At 38.8% G+C, this 19,561-nt stretch overlaps 1 protein-coding gene across 37 annotated transcripts in view; it reads right to left on the reverse strand.

The window, feature by feature from the left end:
• Window positions 1-2,097: 2,097 nt before the first annotated feature.
• AFDN (afadin, adherens junction formation factor) overlaps window positions 2,098-19,561 on the reverse strand; it is a 128,739-nt gene continuing 111,275 nt past the window's right edge. For 11 of the 37 annotated variants that reach the window (XM_038176053.2, XM_038176051.2, XM_038176050.2 and 8 more), the window contains 6 exons: window positions 17,830-18,852; window positions 15,961-15,996; window positions 11,477-11,611; window positions 9,080-9,593; window positions 4,868-4,952; window positions 2,098-4,252 (listed from right to left, as the gene is read on the reverse strand). In XM_038176053.2, the coding sequence (XP_038031981.1) occupies window positions 4,108-4,252; window positions 4,868-4,952; window positions 9,080-9,593; window positions 11,477-11,611; window positions 15,961-15,996; window positions 17,830-18,852 (1,938 nt within the window). In that variant the 3' untranslated portion in view covers window positions 2,098-4,107. Of the gene's footprint in view, window positions 4,253-4,867; window positions 4,953-9,079; window positions 9,594-11,476; window positions 11,612-15,960; window positions 15,997-17,829; window positions 18,853-19,561 lie in introns of those variants that run through there. The other 26 variants (XM_038176064.2, XM_038176063.2, XM_072035817.1 and 23 more) reach the window with 10 other exon arrangements.

Here is a 19,561-nt window from a genome sequence, read left to right on the forward strand (position 1 = left end):
ATCATTCCCCCCTCCTTTGCTCTTCCATATGAAGTCCTGCTATCTTGCATTGTAGGAGATAATTACAAGCAATGTGCAGCTTACAGCTCCCATGAGAACTGTACAGAGGGAGGAGGGAGGGAGGAGTAAGCATCAAGATGCTTGACCTGATGAGGGGAAAAGCTACTGAGATTTTCTGGCCGAAGAAGAGATTGTTGCTAGAGAATTATCTCACTTTGCTCCAAAAGAAAAAGCTCTAGTAGTAAAAAATATGTCTACTTTTAATCTGGTCATAAGACTTTAGAGAATTTCATGCTCTTCACACTTTAATATATTTACTCAAAATGCAACAGTGAAATTAACCCATCTGTGCACACAATATTTAGTGAAGCAGTGAATACTTCATTCCTTAAGCAAGATGTCTACTTCAGTAGCTGTAGGGCAGTCCTCAACATCTGTTACTAAGAATAAACTGTTTTTCTCCAAGCAGGTGGATTTTTTCTCCAAGCAGGTGGATTGCACTTTAGTCTCCTTAAGCAGTTTATCTGACACTACAGCCAGGAAAGAAGTCAGACTGCTTAATCTGCCTGGCTTTGCCTTCTCTACCATGTAGTCCCTAAGCAACTGTTTGAGAAAGTACTATCATTTGACAAAACACGAGGAAGAACTGAGTGTTTTCCTGGCTTGTTAGCAAAGTCATGTGAGTTACTGTATGAATTTTAAGACTATTCTTAGTGAAGCTTATTGTTATCACAATTTTTGTTGTAGTTTCTCGTAACTTAATTAACTAATTGAATTGGGATGCAAAGGAGAAAAGTCTTATTTGTTTATTCTACTGCTTGTGTACTCCTTGCTCAATCTACAAACAGCAATCTGTATGATCAAGAAAATAGTTTATTTCAGTAAATTTATTTCAGTAAATAGGATACATCTTACGGACTTTGTCAACTTCTTAATTCCTCTCCTTTTTCCTCAAATAGCAGCATGACTACAGTACAAGCAGCACATACAAGCATTTGAAATGCAATGTATGTGAACGAGAGGCGCAGAAGGGAGAATACAACAGATTTAAGATCTTTAAGTCTTTATCGGGAGCTGCAGACTTGGCTGCATGTGTCATTTACACATAGTGTGATAAGTGATAGGGGTAATACCAAGAGCTATGCTACTGAGGATGATTCTCCATATCCCTAAGGCAAAGTAGGTGCTGCACTATTCAACAGCATATTAGTGCTCACTTTGCAAATCTGACCTCAACTGTGGAAGGCTCAAAACTTCCAACACTGAGTTTTCCCACTGAAAATGTGCTAGCACTGTTCCATACCATACTCTTACCACTCCCCCCATTCACTGTTTGTTTGCATGACACACAATTGGCAATGACTACAGTCTCATGTTAAAAACAAACAGACCTTTTTGCTTTGCTTTCTTTGCAACATCCCAAATAGCGCTTTTGGGTTTCTGGCATTCCTATAGATTGTTCCCTGCCTTTATATGCATTCATACTAAAACCCCACAATGTCCTCATTAGCAATTTTGAAAATTCCAGAGAGCAGACACCAGAACTCAAAGGATGAAGGTACTCACCAGGAAAGAGGTGTGCATGGCTCTTGATCCTGGCCACAGCGGCCGTTCAGCTACAGCAGCAAGAATCTACAGCATTCACTGGGGCCTTTTCCTGCTGTCCCCATTCCCCAAGCAGAATTTAAACTTGTCTCCCATCAGGAAGCAAGCCATTTAATTTTACTAATCCAACAACAGGAGCACCACCATTCTGAAGTCCTGCAATTCAACTCTCATGCAAAACCACACAGCAAATTTGAGTCCACTCCGCTAGACGTCAGCATCAGACAAAACTAAGTATTTTTTTCAAAGACTTTGACACAAAGTTATCCCGTTCTCTAAATAAAGAGATCAAAGTTCACCATAATCCAGACTGCATAACTGATCCCACCAATACTTACAATTTCATAAATTGCTGGATAAACTGGAACAAATCACTTCTTCAGGTGATCGAGCATTGAACATTAAACACTAAAAAGCCACTTTGGTTTATGATAATACAGCTGTGTATGTAGAGTCAAATAATGAACAATACAAAAAACATTTAATGCAAAGTTAAATACAATACAAACTTTATTAAAAATAGGTTGCAAGTGAAATACAGTAGAAATGGGAAACTACAGCAGTTTTGATGTTTTTCATAATAATGCACAGACAAATATGAAAAGCACTTTTACACATATTCACACTTGACCCGAATGCCCAATAGCGGCCAAATCCACTCAACTGAAGGTTATAGAATTATTTTTTTTTATTATTTCGCTAAGCCTTTTTCAGATTCTAGCAGCAACAGTAATCCAGCCACAGCATAAGTGTTTTTTTTTCCTAAAGAAAAATTTGTCACTGTAAGGCTGCTAGTGTTCTCAAGATAAATTGGGAGAGGCTTGCTTTTCCTGATTAACAGACATAGCAAGCATGCAGATCCTTCATTAACACTTTGAACCAGTTTAATCTTCTACTTCATATTTAACAGGTGAAACGGTAAAAGCACACTTTCAAATAAGAAACCTGAAATACGTAAAAAATATTTACACTCCAATTTTCATTAACTTGCATTTATTTATCATACAACTCTTATTAAAAGTGATTTCTTTCCTAAGGCAGTGAAAGTCTACCCCTTTGTATTTGGAAGTGTGCACAATTCCCTAAATATATATTTATAAGAGAACAATATGATACAGGAAAAAAAATCATCTAAAGCCAGTAAAGGGCTTTGTCAAATAGAAAATTTGTTTGGAATCACAATATATATTGTCTTAACATCACACAATGAGAAAAACTCTGATGAGGTCCTTATTCCCAACATCATCAGCCACATACGCATAGCTGAAGACACCATGGGAGGAAAAAGATTAACAATTTAAAATTAAATAAGGCTATTACAGTGTGAAAAAATAGCTTGAACTGCCAAAAATATTTTCAGTACAACAGTAACAGGATGTTAGTAAAGCCAGCTAGACTAAAGAAGAGCATACTAGCACTGCTTCTTCAGCATGAGTAGAGATGGTTCGCTGCCAGCAGAACAGGTTCTACTAACACTCCCGCTCCCAGCCAGCAGCATCGCATATTCAATGCTTCACACAACAGTTTTTTAATATGCCAGTTCACTTCTCCATAGGAAAAAAAAATATTGCTGAACTGCTAATAGCAGACTGATCAATACCATTCCACTTCTAGTTGTCTAATAACTTCTAGTCTACCTTTCTCAGAAAACATATTTATCTGTTCTGCTAACCTTGGAACTGGAATTCCTTGTTCTTAACATGTTACTAACGTTTTGGTCCTAGGGTCACTAGTGTAGCCTACTATCTATTGCTTATGTATTTTTTAATGAAAAAAATACCCCAGGTTTTTCTCCTCTTCACATTTTCAAACATTTGAAGCACATGTAATGGGGATGCATCAACATAGACTTTTCCATAACTACACAAATTCCTACACAACCAGTTTAGACCCAACAAAGATGTAAGAGTAAAAATGTTTGATTCCAAGGCTTTACCTACAGAATGTGTGTTATTCCAGTACTAAATAACATTAAGACCTGTGTTGATACACCGATCATTGTATGAACACCATACAGTATGTCAAACTTGCATATAAAGTCTTAAGGTGGCCCGGATATTGTTGCCTTAACTAACAACCTAAAATACTAATTTCTAGTGCACAGTTTAGTTTAGGCAGTTCAAGCTATTCTCACTCTCTCTGCTCAGCAGCTAAAACAAAAAAGTGTGTCTGTAAAACACCAGGAAACAGAACTTCTTTGACAAGTGCTACTTGGTCTGGTGCACAAGAACTTAACCCCCCAAAACAGAAAAGAAAAAAAGTTACCTTCACGTGATTCATATCTTTAAAATTTTACAGTGCTTTCATTGTATAAACCACAAGCTCCTGGCAAAGTAATCAGTTTTCTTGCTATTGCAACATCTCTAAATTAACAGTCTTAGATATAGAGGAATCAAAGTCACTCCTTTCAGAAAATATTCATTTTCTGTTCATTAGTAGTGCCCCTCATCTCAATCCCTCAATTCAGAGATCTTCAGTTACATCTGATAAGGTGCTTTCATCTTATTTTGTGTTCAACTCATTTTCCAGTTCCATTAGTTTCCTAGAAGCTTTTACTTTATTGGATACATCTTGACCCTGTGAAAAAAGTCGCTGGCGTTCCCTGAACGTCAAGTTTTCTGGTGCTCCAGGTAAATCTGTATCTTGACTAGAAAGGGAAAAAAAAAATCTGTTATAATTCTCATTTACAATATCTTAAAATATAGTAATTCTTAGTGACACGTATTAACTGGTGATTTTTTGGGTTACAGCAAGAGGCGTAGTTTAGCATGCTGCAAGTTTTTGTTACCAACACATAACCTTTAATTTTGACATTGTGCTGTCGTTTAGACAAATTAGCAGAAGCAGCTCATGGCCATTTCTGGCATGTAAACAGGAATGGTATTACTTTTTTTTTTTTTTTTTTTTTAATTTCCAAAGTGAAGCACAGGTGCCACAAAGGCTCTTGTCTATATTAGCATGGCATTGCTGTTATGGCTAAACTAGCAAGCCTTCCTACAGCAGCATGTGCCTAGGAAAAAGCATTGGAACACAAAGTTCTTATGGATGTTTACTTCGTTGTAACACTGAAATCTGGTCTTGTAAAGTAGTACTTTAGATCATCTAAGAACTCATGCAGACCTTACTTGCATTTCATTATAACCCAAGACAGCTGCAGAACTCTTCAATAGCCCCCAGAGAAATGACAACAACAGAAAGTACTGCAGAAGTTAGCCACGTCACGGGAATAAAAGTTAACACTTAACAGACTTCTGCATATCACCTTTTAGATCTTTTGTCTCTTGGATCCCGATATACTTCATGGGCCCCAACAGTTGCTCCTGTAGATCCAGTGTATGAATTTATTCCTTGTGAAAAAGGAAGTTGAAGGACAGCAGTTACAACACAGAAGTTCTACACTGTATTTCTTCAAAAAGGTGCAGTGCTTCTTTTAAGAAATAATCTCAATATGGACTCAGAAATTAAATTTACAGGGTCATCTGACTTGCAGAATGTTTTAAAAACAATACTACTGAATTCCATCACCCCCTCAAAGCAGCTGTAACTTTTTATTCCTGATTTTATTTAAGTCAGAACACATTTTGTCTAGATTATCCAGCACATACCTAATCATGGTCTTTATCCTATTATGGTTTACAGCAAAACAGACATTAAAAGTTCAAAGAGACTGATGGAAAGAGCAACACACTTTACTGTCCTGTAACAAGCTCTACAGGACATAAGTTAGCTGCAGCTGCTCTTTTTAAGAAGTTAAAAGTGAGCCATGATTAGTATATAGCACCTTTACAATTCAGCAATCAGAACTTTTGACTAAAGACTTAGTCTGATTGCATTAGCTGTATCACTCAGAAGATGCTCCCCCCCCCCTTTTTTTTTAATTTCAAGTAAATATCTTTCAGCACTGCACCTTTAGTTTAAGTTGATATAACTAACACACAGGTATTGCACATTACATTAATTCTTTTCAAAGGCCACAAGACAGAACCTTTTATTTCCAATCAAAACGTTTACTAATTTAATCTGCATTCAAGACCCTATTCTCAATGTCTGTCAGGAAAAGAGTGAAAATTAAGTGCCAGATTTGTCTTCAGACAGTTCTGGTCTCAAATATTGTACGTGTTATGTCTTGTGAACCTTCTTTCATACAGAAAGAAATGTTTGCTTCTTCCACTGGTGTACGTAACTTCTTACAAAGAAGTAATAAAAGAAAATAAATGGTTTGAAGCTGGAAGACAGGTAAATTTAGCTAGCATGTTATTGGCTAGACATTATTCACTACAAATTTGTAGCAGATCAAGTCATAATAGGTATGCCAGGTGTATGAAGGTGTTTTTTTCCCCTTTCAGACATGGGTCTTATATGCATTCATTCAATACCACCCTTCCATACATTGAAAAGCGGATCCACAGGTTGTGGTTCCCACATCCACCTACTTTCTGACAGCACTTCTGGTTTTGGTGTTGGCTTTTTTTTTTTTTTTTTTGGTTAGTTGACAGAGCCAATGGTTTTAAGCAACCCAGTGGAAGAAGGTTACGAGAGCAAAATTTGCAGAAGCGTGGTTTACTAGAGTTAGCATTCAGAACAGAGAAAAGCCGTAAAGGACAGGAATGCAACGAGAGTCAGTGAGATGGGAGATGGTAAACTGCACAGTGAATTCTGCATTTTGTGCAAACGGCTTTGTACGTTACGCAGGCAGTCTTCAGAGAAGCTTGAGCAATCAGGTGAAGTTAACCTGTTCTCATGGCTATTTTAAAAATTATGAAATAAGAGTATTCAGAATTAGTTGTATGGTTTATGAATTAGGTTATTAAAGGTGAAGCATCATACTGCAATTCTCCTTAATTGTTACCAAAAACCTAACCAAGTCTTTGCAGATTATCCTTCTGATTGTTTTCCAGGAAAAAACGAACACACAAAAACATCACCAAACATTTCACTTTCCTGAGATTCGTTTTTCCATAAAACTTTACGGAAAGCAGGATTGGGGAATGCAATAAAATATGAAATGGCATTCTGTGTTGTGGATGATGGAAGGCAGCAAGAGTGGTGGTGACAGCTAGTGATGGATGGCTCTATAGTTACTTAATTTATTACATGTACAGCCTTCGAAGTGCCAAACTAGGAAGGGAAGAAAGGGCCTTTGGAAGCCTGTGTTGTGACAGAAGGCACATTTTACACTCAACTCTGTTTCAAGTAAGAATTTCTAGAAAAAGAAAGTAACTTGAAAGAAGAAAAATTCAGTATAGACATCCAGTACAGAAGTTCCTCTTCAGAAGCCTGTTTCAGCATAGTCCCAAAGGCAAGCTGGCAATATAGATGGCCACAGCTTTTTAAAGAGAACCTTTTCTGTATATTTCTTGTTGTTCTTAAATTATAACTCAATAATTCTGTGCCATGTAAGGAGTTTAAACGCTGAAGTACTTCTAATATAAAACGAAGATACGAGAGCACTGGCTGTGTGTTTATCAATAGGCATGCATGCATTATAGGCATGTGGAACTGAATTTATCTGCATTTGTAATGTACACACGGCAGATACCACACACTGTGTCTACTTATGGTCCTGTAGAATGACAGCACACTGAAAAGCAAAAACTTTTCCTCACCTTCTTTTAAGGCTTGGAACTCTTGATACATCAAAAGAGGGGAGACTGATGGGCTTGTGGAATCCATAGGGACTACTACATTAAGAGGTCTCACATGCAATACCAGGGTACTTTTTGTTTTACTCCCCTCTTTAAATGAGTAACAGCATGGATGTTTTTTATGCAACTTCAGTGCTGTACTGACCCCAAACAGTGAAACTGGTAAGCATCAACTGTATCAGTTGGGCAATAAGTACAGCTGCGCTAAACTACAGATGTTTCATGAATATTAAAGCTACAAATTGCTGTGCAGAACCTCTTTTTGATACTGGAAGCAGTCTGCATCAGAAGCTAATTTGTCCTGTGAAGGACAGGATACCTTGCTGGAAAATAACTTGAGCCTCAGTTGAAAAGGATGTAAGCAGGAAGCTGAGAGCACTGTATACCTGTATAGTCTCATACATATCCTAAATCATATTCATACCCTGCTGGATTAGAAGTGCTTCTGATAAATGGAACCTGTTTTGTGGCTAGCATGCTCCCTATGACCAGAGAATACCATCTCTCTGACCAAAGAAATTATGTACTTTTCATAATGCATTTGGTGGCCATAAAGGTAAACAGGGATGTGCCATACATAGGCTTCCACATTTGTCATTGAGACTTCAATCTAGTCAGCAAGACGGTCATTGAGCTAGAAGCCAGCATAAGCACCTCCCTTTGCTTTCTCAGGTGACTTGCTATCCTTTCTACCCTTTTTTTAAAAGCATGATTTGACATGCAGGAATGGGTTGTGAAGACAGCTATTGAATTCTAACACAAGTAAGAAGATCAAACAAGGAGAACGTCAGGGGTATCGTTCCCTTCAGAAGAACACAGAAGAAAAACATAGGGAAAATGCTAGCAGATGACACTAAAGACAAAATCTTATATTCATAACCTGCAGATAGCGTGGGATCCATCCATACACATATTCAAAGAGTAGAGTATGTAAGATTTCTCCTGCAACAGCAGGTTCAAAAAAAATTAGCATGGAATTTTATACTGGATCAGTGTTGAAATAATGAGTGTTGCTAAACTGATAATCTACAGATAAAATGTGGTGCTGAAGTTACTGGCAACTAGAACTCCACTCGAAATTTAACTCCGTTATGGTTGCCCACTTGGAGTTGTAAGAGAAACAAGATGAGGAGGCAAAGAAATATAAGGGTGTGGAACAGAAGGGGAGGAGTGAGACAAAAGGCACTAAGCTTAAATTTATATTTTTGTCCCTCTCTGCAAGAAAATTGCACTGTACAAAACTGAAGTACAGAAATGGTGCTGAATGAATTAAACTTGCTGCATGGTCTGTATGTCTCTTGGTGCTTGTACATTTAAGAACCTTATCTAGAAAGGTCATTTTAAAGCCATTTGCACACGCTAATAAGAGATAGAAACCTGGTACCACAACCGAAAGCAGAGGATAGCTCTGTTCATGAACCCATTAGAAAAAAAGATTCCTGTGTTCAAGAAAGACGTACTTCCAAGAAGCCCTGAGTAACCAATGGTCAGTCATACAAAACACATCACTGAAAGATACAGAGTGAAAGCCAAAACCAACAGTACTTTGGATTGGTTGAGTAACAGTTAAAATGATTTTTAATTCATTGTGTGCGAAAGATGAATTTTTACTTTTGAAGAGTTGCGGTAAGGAACAAGGAAATTTGAGAGATCAACACAATTAAAAATTGGAAGATTGGCATTAACAACTGGATTTAAGTTAGATCACCATAGTGAAAATAGTGATTAAGTGAAAAAAAAAAATCACAAAGAAAGTGATTCGATCTACAGCACCAGAGTTGAAGACACGAGGATAGTTCTGTAGAGAAGACTGATTTCATAGAGTCTACCTTTAGAGCTGCTGGCATGGATGAAACTCGGTTTGTTTGGTGGGGGCGGGGGCTGGCTTTTTTTGGCAGCAGTACTGTTGGCATTGACTGAAGATGACTGGAATGAGTTGGAAAGAAAGAGGCCATCTGAAACTGGGCGAGGCTGGCGGGAGGGCTGCTGTGGCTTAGGGGTGGCAGGAGGAAAGTCACCATAAGATTTTCTTGTGCCGGAGTACTTATCCTGACCTGCTAGATTGGAATCCTCCTCCTCCTCATCATCATTGTATGCAACAAACTTGGCAGTATAAATCGTGTCAGGGGAGAGGACCTGTGTTTTGAGGTAAGAGGTGTTTCGCTGAGGTGGGGGAGGAGGAGCGTTAGATGAAGGGGTTGGGGATGGGAGTTCATATTCCCGTGGAAGTGGAGGTCTGTACAGACCAGGCTCGTCAGGTTCCAGCAATCTCCGCTCTGCTTCATCATGCTGCCTGCGCCTTTCGGCCTCTAAGCGATTGTAATACTCTTCTTCCTGTCGCCTCTGCAAGTCCAGAGGAAAAAAAAAAAAAAAAAAGCACAGTAAGACAGACATTTCAGTCTAAGGAATTTAAGTTTTCCATCATCGCTACAAACATCTTTTTTTGTCTCCTTTTTTGGCAATGAGCAATGCATCCATATGAACTCAAAGAATATTTATTGCTAGGAAAAAAAACACACATTCGTCCTGTAACACAGCATTGCTGTTATTTCTACATTTACCACTGCCTGTGGTAACTAAGGCAATTGCCTGAGTGAACCATGGGCAACTCCAGCATTTATTACTGAAAATGTAACTACAGTTAATAATGAGTATATTTACTAATGCTGTAAAGAATCTGTGGGAGAGAAAATAACTAAAATTAACTACCAAAAATAAAGCTCTTAAAAAAGGAGCTCTATAATTCTGCTGCAGCCTTATGCAATGTCAATTAATCAGAGTCTTGGAATAGATGTCTCCTAATGAAGCTTTGAGTATGATCAGCTGGAAATCAACTTTCACATAAAAATCCAATTACAAAGAACTTTTTTAAAACAAACATTTTTAAAAAACACATTTCTAAAAAAAACATGCTAATGATACTTACACAAGGCTGCTGACTATTTAAATGGCCGTGAAATATCTCCTACGTACTTTCCATTTTAAGACTTCTAGTGGTTTTAAACTTTATAGCATTTAATTTTGCTCAGCTCTTGCCTAAGTCACATTGTAAATTTATACCATGGTTTATTCTGTAGCTTGTTTGACTATAAATGAAAATGTGTATTTGGACACCATGAGTTACAAAAAAAAATGTCTAAGCACAGAATAACCTCTGCTGGGAATATCTGAGCATTCCTTTTTGTTTTTAATCCATGTGCTTAAAAATATTCCCTCTATCTGCTCAACAATCTGAGTCAGTTATTTAAAAAAAATCTGCTCTTGTTTATCTACAGCAAAAACAAGAAACTCATCTCCTTGTACTACTCTTTAAAGCCATCAATGTGGCCAGACTGCACTGAGTTCTGAGTTGGTAGAAGCATCTTAGTCGAGATCTCTCAGTGAAAATTCTTTCAAGCATGTTACCCACGTGTCATTTGGTAGCATTGCATCACTGTCAGAAAACAAGACGGGCTGGTTTTGATACATTTTTTCTGCCAGCATGCTCAGTTTTTTCTTCCTACAGTGTATGTTTACATACTTGAGTCCAGATGCACCTTCCTTCCTTCTTACCTATCACCCAAGTGTCAAATGAAGTGCTTTACCTCCTGTTTTTGAGGAGTAAAGCTTCTCAGCTACATGTATGATGTTCTCAAGCAATCTAGGAGCCTGGATTTTTTAGAATTTATTTGTTTACACAGTGATTTCTCTGCTAAAGTTTTCTTCCTTTCTAGAAACCAATTAAGGAAGTTCTCTATCCCCCCATAGTTGAAATGGGAACAATAATATGGAGTACTCCACTCCCCTGTATTTAATATTTTTTTCTCTCTAATGCAGTTACTGCAGATACTTTGAGTGCCATCTCTGAGCCACAGCAAAGCCCAACACCACTAACTCAACCATTATACTCCAGAAGTCAGATTGGGGCTACAGAAATTCAGGAGATACAACTGATTTGTGCTGTAGCTTTTAGAAAAGGCGCTGAAAGCAAGTCCTTGTTACTCCTGAAACCCCCCAGCTGGTATGCCTACTCTATTATTTCTGCAATACCATTGACCTGTAGCTACCACAGATGGCACGTGCATTGAATCACCTTGTTTTGTATTGGTAAAATGCTGCCTTGGGCTATGACCCTTACTGCTAGGCGAGTGAATTGAACCCCCTGATGCCCAAACCCAGAGCTGGTAAAACCCAGGTAAAAGGGGAGAGGCCCGTAAGAACTCCTGCAGCACTCAGGAGACCATAACCTTTTCTTCAGCCTCTCTCCTGGTTCGCTCCTCCTCTTGCTGCCGGCGCTCTTCTTCCTGCCGGGCCCTGTCTTCTGCTTCCCGCTTGCGCATCTCTTCCAGCTGCTGCTGCCGTCTGCGTTCTTCGTCCTGTAACTAACAGAGACACACCTTTAACTTCCCATCCCTCACGGAGATAAGGTGGCTCAGAAAGCCATAACACAAGTATCTGCATCTAAAAATAACTCATTCAATAGGAAATGCTGTACTACCGATACCGTTCAGTTTTCAGCTGTTAAAAGCACGCTTTATTACAGTGTTTTCCTTAAAAAGTCCCTATAAAAAACAAAAGGGGGGGGGGGGAAGAGATGCAGAGAACTACGTAAAAGCAAAAACAGAGACATTTTTAGCATTCATATATGAACCCCTAGCAAAAGGCTCACGCTCCAGACTGCTTCAGCAGTCTCATAGGCACAAAGTGAAATTAAATACTTGGAAGCAACAGCCCCCAACTCCAGCAGCCAATTGGTTTTTCATTTTGGATTAGTATTTAAGCACCGGAAAATCACGACTCATTAGTCAAAGGGTCAATCCATTTAAAGTAACAGGCTCATTCAGCAAGTCTGCAAATAGTCTCAGGAGATAAATAAAATCTCCCACTGTATCTGCAACAGATGTGTTTTGGAAAAAGCAGAGAGCGAGGCGAAGAAATCTTGGACTATTCAGATTAAACAGCTCAGAAGAACAACAAAGGTCCAGCAGACAATGCTATTTCATGCATGCTTGTGATAAACACTGCACAGATGAGAAAAGTGAGCAAAAATCTAAACTTTGCATGGTTTTCTTAAGCTAGCAGCATCTGCTCATGATGGAGAGTACTCACTGGCACAATAATATTCAGAAATAGAAACTAACTGGACTTCATGCTGCTTTGCTTCTTACTGTGACATATGTTTTAAAGTAATTTCTTCTTTTTTATTAGGTCTTTTCCACTGATTGGTATACTTTACTACATGCTTTATTTAACAATGCTATTTCTCTACTTCTAGATCTGTTTCTACAGTCCAATCACATTTACATAGAAAGGGCCTTAAGACACAAAGCAATCATGATAGTAAGAGAAATTTAGTTTGAATAACACTTTCTGAGGACAACCTCCATGCAGTTGTCTCTCCTCCCTCCTCCTTTTAATTAAGAAGTGTGCTTTAAAGCATATGAACTTTGTATTAGGTACTGTCCCAAGGTTTTCAAATCATTGTTATAATCAGTTCTAAAAAGAACATTTTTTTTTACTAATTTTCTAGTAATTATTTACCTCAGCTGTAAGAAAATTGCTACATGAACAGTGATCTTATGACCTTATACAACAACATTTTGAAAACAACCGTGTATATATATATCTTAGACTAGCCATTCAGGCTAACTGCAGCAAAACCCCCTCCAATTTGAAGTCTTAAGAACCACTATGTTTGAGCATGAAAGCTAAAGAACAAAATAATAATTTAATTTGGGCTGGAGTTTGGGAAACATATACTCAAGAATGCTACTTCTGAGTAAACTCCTCTTATTCGGAGCTGAAACTTTTCTAATCCCTAACTGAAAATCACAGAGATGAAGCTCAGTATATAATGTAGAGGAGGGAATATAGTAATTAACCTACTGCCTACTTGTATTAAGACCCTGTCAGTCTTGTTTATTAAAAAGACATTATTTTAGAAGAGGAGATAATGGTGTTGTCAAAAGGAAAGACAGCTACTAAATTGGAAGAGTTCATAGAAGAGAAGTAATTTCCTCTTAAAAAAAGGCAAAAAACTGCACAGTAGAAAAATACCAGAGAACTCCTTGACTCTGTCCCAATCCCATTTACAGAAAAACTAAACACGGTAATTACTGATCCCCAGCAGTTACTGCGTGGATAGCTTTTTGCTTAGTAGCAAATACCCCTATTCAAATGTACTTGAACAAGGAAATATTTCTAAGTAAATTAAAGAGGAAGTAGGTCTGATTTGTTTTATTTTCTTGTGAACTTATCTAAAGAAAGAAAGGAAAACTGGGCAGGGTGCCACGTGGGAACTGATGTCAACACGTGACCATAATAATTGTGGAAGACAGCCCATCCAAGTGGGAACATATTCTAAACATAATACCTAGGAAAAGGGCCAGAAATGATATACAAGGCACACGCGGGAATACAGCAACTATCACAGAGGGACATTTAATTTCTTCAACGATTAATAAACTAGTTTTTGCATCAGAGCTTTCACAACCCAAAGCAGGAAGCACTGGGATGGCAAGGCGTGCCAGAGATCTTGAAGATGTGCATTGGTGGTCGCATACAACAGCATGCATCCCAAACTGAACTCACACTTTTCAAGATCCCTACACGGCCCTCAACTGCGGGTCAGCAGAGAATAACAGGGAGAGAGAAGTAGAGAGGATTCTGGAGCATCAGAAATGTGAAGATGTGCATGGGACTGGCACACGTTCAGCAAGTCTCAGATTCCAAATAAAATGAATTTCTCCAAGCACTGCTTAGAATGCTTTAAATAGAGCTCCAGATGAACTTTACATCTATACCTGCTTATTTATGACAACTAAAGCTGAGTTAGATGTGTTAGTGGCCCAAGGATTTTAAAAACACAATCACTAGGCAAGCTGTCAATTCATGCATTATCAATTCATCTGCTTTTATGTGCCATTTAATTAGCAGAATAGATATCGCCAATGCTCATGCCAGACATCAGATAAAAAAGCATTGAGCATTTTGAAGTGTACTTGTTTTTCTATAAATAAGGAAGTTCTCGGGTATATGAAATGGCAAAGGAGAGATGCAACTACACCCAGAAAATCATATGAACAGTATGAAAATCAGAAAAGTTTGAAATTCAAAAAAAAAAAAAAAAAAAAAAAAGAGAGGTACTTGCTGGTTACAGCTTTCAACATAATCTAGTCCAGAAATAGCTTTTTTATTTTTAAGGCTACATTAACAATCACTTTAAATGCTCTGCTGATTCAGGCCACTGATCATTTGGTGCAGTATTCTGCGTCTGACAAGGACAAGGAGAGCTGCATGTGAGCCTGGCCATTTCTGTGGTCCATTCCTCTAGTATTTCCCCAGCATTTAAGCAGAGATGTCAGCTGGTACACCCTTGAGTGATCCTTTGATTAGCTACTTACAGGCGTGATGCCTATGCATTTGTCTAATCCCTGTAAAGCTGCTGATACTGTCTGCCTTCACAACCTTCTATAGCAGAAAGGTCCAGAAGTTTACAGCCTGCTTGGCAAAGAACTTTATCTACCTGGTCACAGCTCCACAGACCAAGGCTTAACCGAAAAAGTAAATAAATACAGGAGCAGTAACAAGAAACAAATACTGACAGATACTGAGTCTGAAAAATCCATGGCTCCTGGCTTGTCCAAAGCTTACATTGCTTCGCCTCTTTAACACTGATATACCACACAGAGACAAAGCTGAACACCTCAGACACAGGTACTGAAGTATGCACATTGAAAGTGCTTAATATCCGAATCCGTATTTTGAGCAGTGATATTTACAGCTTTTTCCAGCACAACAGATTAATTATACTAACAGGACTTGCAGGCATTACCCTTCTTTCAAGCTATGGCACTAATTACAGAGAATACACCGTGAAGGTGATATATTTCCGGAGACAGAAAGCTTTTTTTTTCCCCCACAGATCCATTTCCAACAAGAGTAATGAAATACAGAATTAACTGAATTCATAGCAGTTACTTGCCCAATTTAAAAGCCTGTCATATTTCAGATGACAGAGAATGGTATTCATGAATTGAAACTGAAATTTAAGAAAACAAAATACGCTAACTTAGTAATTGTGTTTCTACATGACCTACTTGGAAATATTACTTCAGAAGTAATTTCTGAGTTTACGATTCACTTTAATGAGAAGATTTTAACACCTGTAAATAGCAGGTTTCAGCATGTGCTGAGAAAGCGTGTTAAGCCATCACAGGGAAGGATGGGAACCTGACAGCTGATATAACAGGCTATGTAAGTTTATGTTATCAACAAACTTTAAATGATCTGTATTAGTAGGCTCTCAGGACAGTTTCACTTCAAATCAGAAGGGAATGGTGTTGCTAGAGTTTTTGTAAAGCCTACACAGGAGGAGAGAGAAAGGAAGAAATCTTACCTCACAATTTGTTCGTATGAACTGCTTAGTAGATTTTATAAACACAATTACAAAACATCAAATACACAGCTTTATATCAGAGCACTGCTACAACAAACAAACCAAGCCTGCAAGCAGAACATAACATCTAAAACGAGAGAAACACAGGGAAATGAGTCACCACATCTGGAAACATTCAAATGCATGCTTACAATTAACTTAAGGTTAATTGTATCAAAATGATTTTTTGAACACCCAAAGATGGCAAATCATCATCCAAAGCACATAGGATGGTTATTAATAATCAGAAATTGAAACGTGAAAGAGATATTAAAGGGAAAGAAACAAACATACCAAATCTAGAACAGAGATTGCTGGCACAGCAGTCTGCTGCAGGTAGTAAGAAGGGAAAAAAGAAAGATGCACAGTGAAAACAAAGATAGGTTAGACTTGTTCTATTTTAAAAGCATTTTCTTTTATTTGTTAAGTTGGTTGCTTTAGAAAAAGGAACTGAATTTGGCAAATTCCTGAAATAAAGAAATGCAAACAATCAAATAATCCATTTCTTACGTCAGTACTTGCTTGACTCATTCAAAATTCAGGTTTTCTCTAGAGATGCTATTTATTGCATCTCATGTAATACAGACAGTGAAATGCAACTCAAATGCAAACTTTATTTCAGTTCAAGAAAATTGGTAGTTTTTAGTTTCAAAATGTTCCAAAATGAAGGAAGACCTTTATGCACAAATAGTATTTTAAATCCAGCATTTGCAGAGAGGACAGTTATTTAATGCAACACAACTGGCTTTCTATCAACGACACAAGACTTTTCTTTTTTTAAGCTTTGCTACAGTAAAACGTTAAAGACTGTGTGTAAAAATGGCAGTTCTTTATGGATAACTTTTATGTGTACAGATAACTGCCTATGTGCTACAAATAACATATTATTAACACAATCTGTTTGCCAATTATACATTTAAACTTTCCTTTCTTCAGTTTCCAAGCTTGAGGTATCTATTGTTTTAACCAGAAATAGTTAGCCACAAGAAAAAAGGAAAGCAATGCAGACTGCAGCAAACATGAGAAGAGCAAGTTTAGGAAATCAAGCTGCCAAAACAATCCTGAACTCAAATCCTACTCAAGCTGATAGCAATTTCTGAATGTCAAAATACACATGCAGACATTTCTCAACAAGTAAGAACTGCTTATCACAGAATTAAGTCAGCTGTTCAAGATAAACAGAACACAGTGTATTACAGAGCTAGTTTTTAAGCCTTTCAGAGCATAGCTGTTGGTATGCAACTTGGTATCAGTGCTATTATTCAGAAAAGAGAAACATTCTCCTATAGGAATTACTTCCCAGTAACAATAGATTTAAGAGATTCTGAGAGACAACCACCACCAGTGGAGTGATAAAAGTTTTATCATACTATGCAGTTGCATTATCTCATTACTTATATTATAAGCTTTCACGGTACTGAAGGTAGGGTAAGCAAACCTTTTCAAATAGTGATTAAACTGTACACTATGCAGAATCTGGGTACATTTGAGCTGGAGCCCTAGGCAGGGTACAGGAGTTGTTACAACACCCCAAAACCACATGGCTCAGCCTAACGCTTCCACCCAGCACTGTTGGTGTCACCACTGAGGTGGTGGTAAACATGGAAGTAATGTTTGCCTCTCGCCCCAGGCTCTACGTGGAGAGGACCAACATAGTGGAACCTCAGTTCCCTGGAAACAGGAGGTATTCCATGTCTTATAGGTACAAGACTATAAATAAGAACTCTTATAGGTAACTCTATTTGAGGAACAAAAAGAAAAAAACACTTTCTTGTTCCCAATTCTGTACAGATTTTTGTAATTTCAATTGTTTTTACTTGTGTTCCTGTAAACAAATTCCATCCCATATTTAACTTTCTAATCTTGCTTCAGCTACACAGCAAAATCCCTTTATCCAAGGAAAATTTCTACACCCACAACCAGAAAAGTAAACTTGACTGCCGACTTAGGTTCTATAATAGGTAGCTATGTTAATCGTATAAATGGTAAAGCCACTGTAAGCTAGTGAAGGCTCCTATAGCGATTTTAAAAATCAAGGACATTCAAAGACAGCTCCAGCCTCCTTTACCCTATAAGGACATCAAAACACTCAGACAAATCCAGAGAACCTGCCAAGATAAACATGTACTATGCTTTTATCTAGAAAGGATTATCCCCTTTTACCCTTGCTCTTCTTTCTGCCTCCAGTCGCTGCATGATGAGCATAGTATCCACATCATCATCCTCCTCTTCATCATCATCTTCATCCTTTTGCTTTGACTCCTGGAGCCGCTTTTGGAACTGCCACTCCAGCATGAGTTTGCGCAGGCGGTCGTTCTCTTCGGCTGTACGATCAGGCTTGTTCTGAAGGTCCTGAATCTCTTTGCTCAGCATGTCCACAATGTGCATCTGTTGCTGCTTCTCCAGTTTCTCCTTAGCATCCCGTTTCCAGGGATCTGGAGAGAGGCTGTCGCTGGAGGACAGCTCTTCCTTGCTGATCGTAATGTACTGAAGATCTCTCCGCTCAATAGTCCGAGGCTGCTGCTGTGGCTGCAGCTCTCGAATGACTGTTTCTTGAGGCCTCTGCAAAGTTGAAGGCTTTTCTGATTTCACTTGTTGGAGGGAAACAGGAGGAACCACAGGCTGAGCAGGAATTAGGGGCTGAGAACGCATTTGGCCCAGCTTTCTCTCCTGCTCACGACGCTTCCTTTCTCGTTCTTCTTCCAAGCGTGCCTTTTCCTTTTCATACCACCTCTGATGCTCTTCTCTTTTTTTACGCTCAGCAGCAGCCACCTGGGAAGACGCTTGTGTTCCTATCTGATTTGGCAGAGGAGGGGGAGGCAGAGGCAAATCCATTTGTGGTTCATCAAATTCAGCTGCATAATGCACTGGAGGAGGTGGTGGTGGCGGAGGAAGATCTGTTCTGATGGGCTGGGAAATGGCCACTGGAGTGGGCTGGCTCGTAGCCGGAGTTTTCCAACGGCCAGGTCCACTTTTAGTTAAACAAGAACCAGGCGAAACGGGTTTGGATGAATGGTTCAGGTGTTCTTGGCTAGAGGTGCTGGAATCCACAGATGAATTCATCCACTGATCGCTGTCTGACTTCCGATCAATGTACTCCACGTCCTTCCGTATAACAACTTCCAAGCGATTCCTGTCTGGCTGGAAAACTTTATCTCGGAGTTCTTCCTGGGAACGAGCCACGCGCTGGAAAAAATTAAACAAAGCATCAATTTCATGGTCTTTCTATATTAAAACATATTTCAAATCCTAAAAGCCTAAATGGCTCACGAGCTGCATTCTTATTGCTGAAGGTAATTGCTTTTAGTGAAGTTCAGCATTTCCATGCCCAGTGAGTTTCCCAAAACCAACAATAAAACACTCTTCTCGATCCTTTTAGCTCATACAAGTGATAGAAGATTTTGCAACCTCTCAAATGACTGGAAACCTGGACTGGGAGGAAGGACGAATGCAAAATGGAGCTTAAGCCAAAAACTTCCCCAGCTCTCACAATTTCTCAGGCCTCTCCCTGACACCCCCTCGTACCCCACAGAAGAGTCCTGGCAGCTTGTCCAGCAGCTCCAGCACACCAGCTCTGCCATTCAGGCTTCAGCTGGCTTGATGAACGCTTTTCCTATTGGGAGGACAGACAGAAAGACAAGGCAGCCTCTGCCCACCCTCCTGTGTTAATAAGGGAGATGACCCAGCTGGAAGCTCTCACTATGACAGTCATTTATGGGTGTGGAATATGGGCAGTCACATCTAGTTCTACCTGCACTTGGGGCATGGACTTTGGGCTGTGCTTTTATCACTTTCTTAGTGTGTCAAACACCAAGTCTTTTTGGTATTTGAGCTTGAGGTCTTGCTTCACTGTACTACCTCCTGAAAGGGAACACTGGGCCATCAATTAGGCTTA

This window comes from Anas platyrhynchos, chromosome 3, assembly GCF_047663525.1.
Source record: "Anas platyrhynchos isolate ZD024472 breed Pekin duck chromosome 3, IASCAAS_PekinDuck_T2T, whole genome shotgun sequence".
NCBI classification, from domain to species: domain Eukaryota; kingdom Metazoa; phylum Chordata; class Aves; order Anseriformes; family Anatidae; genus Anas; species Anas platyrhynchos.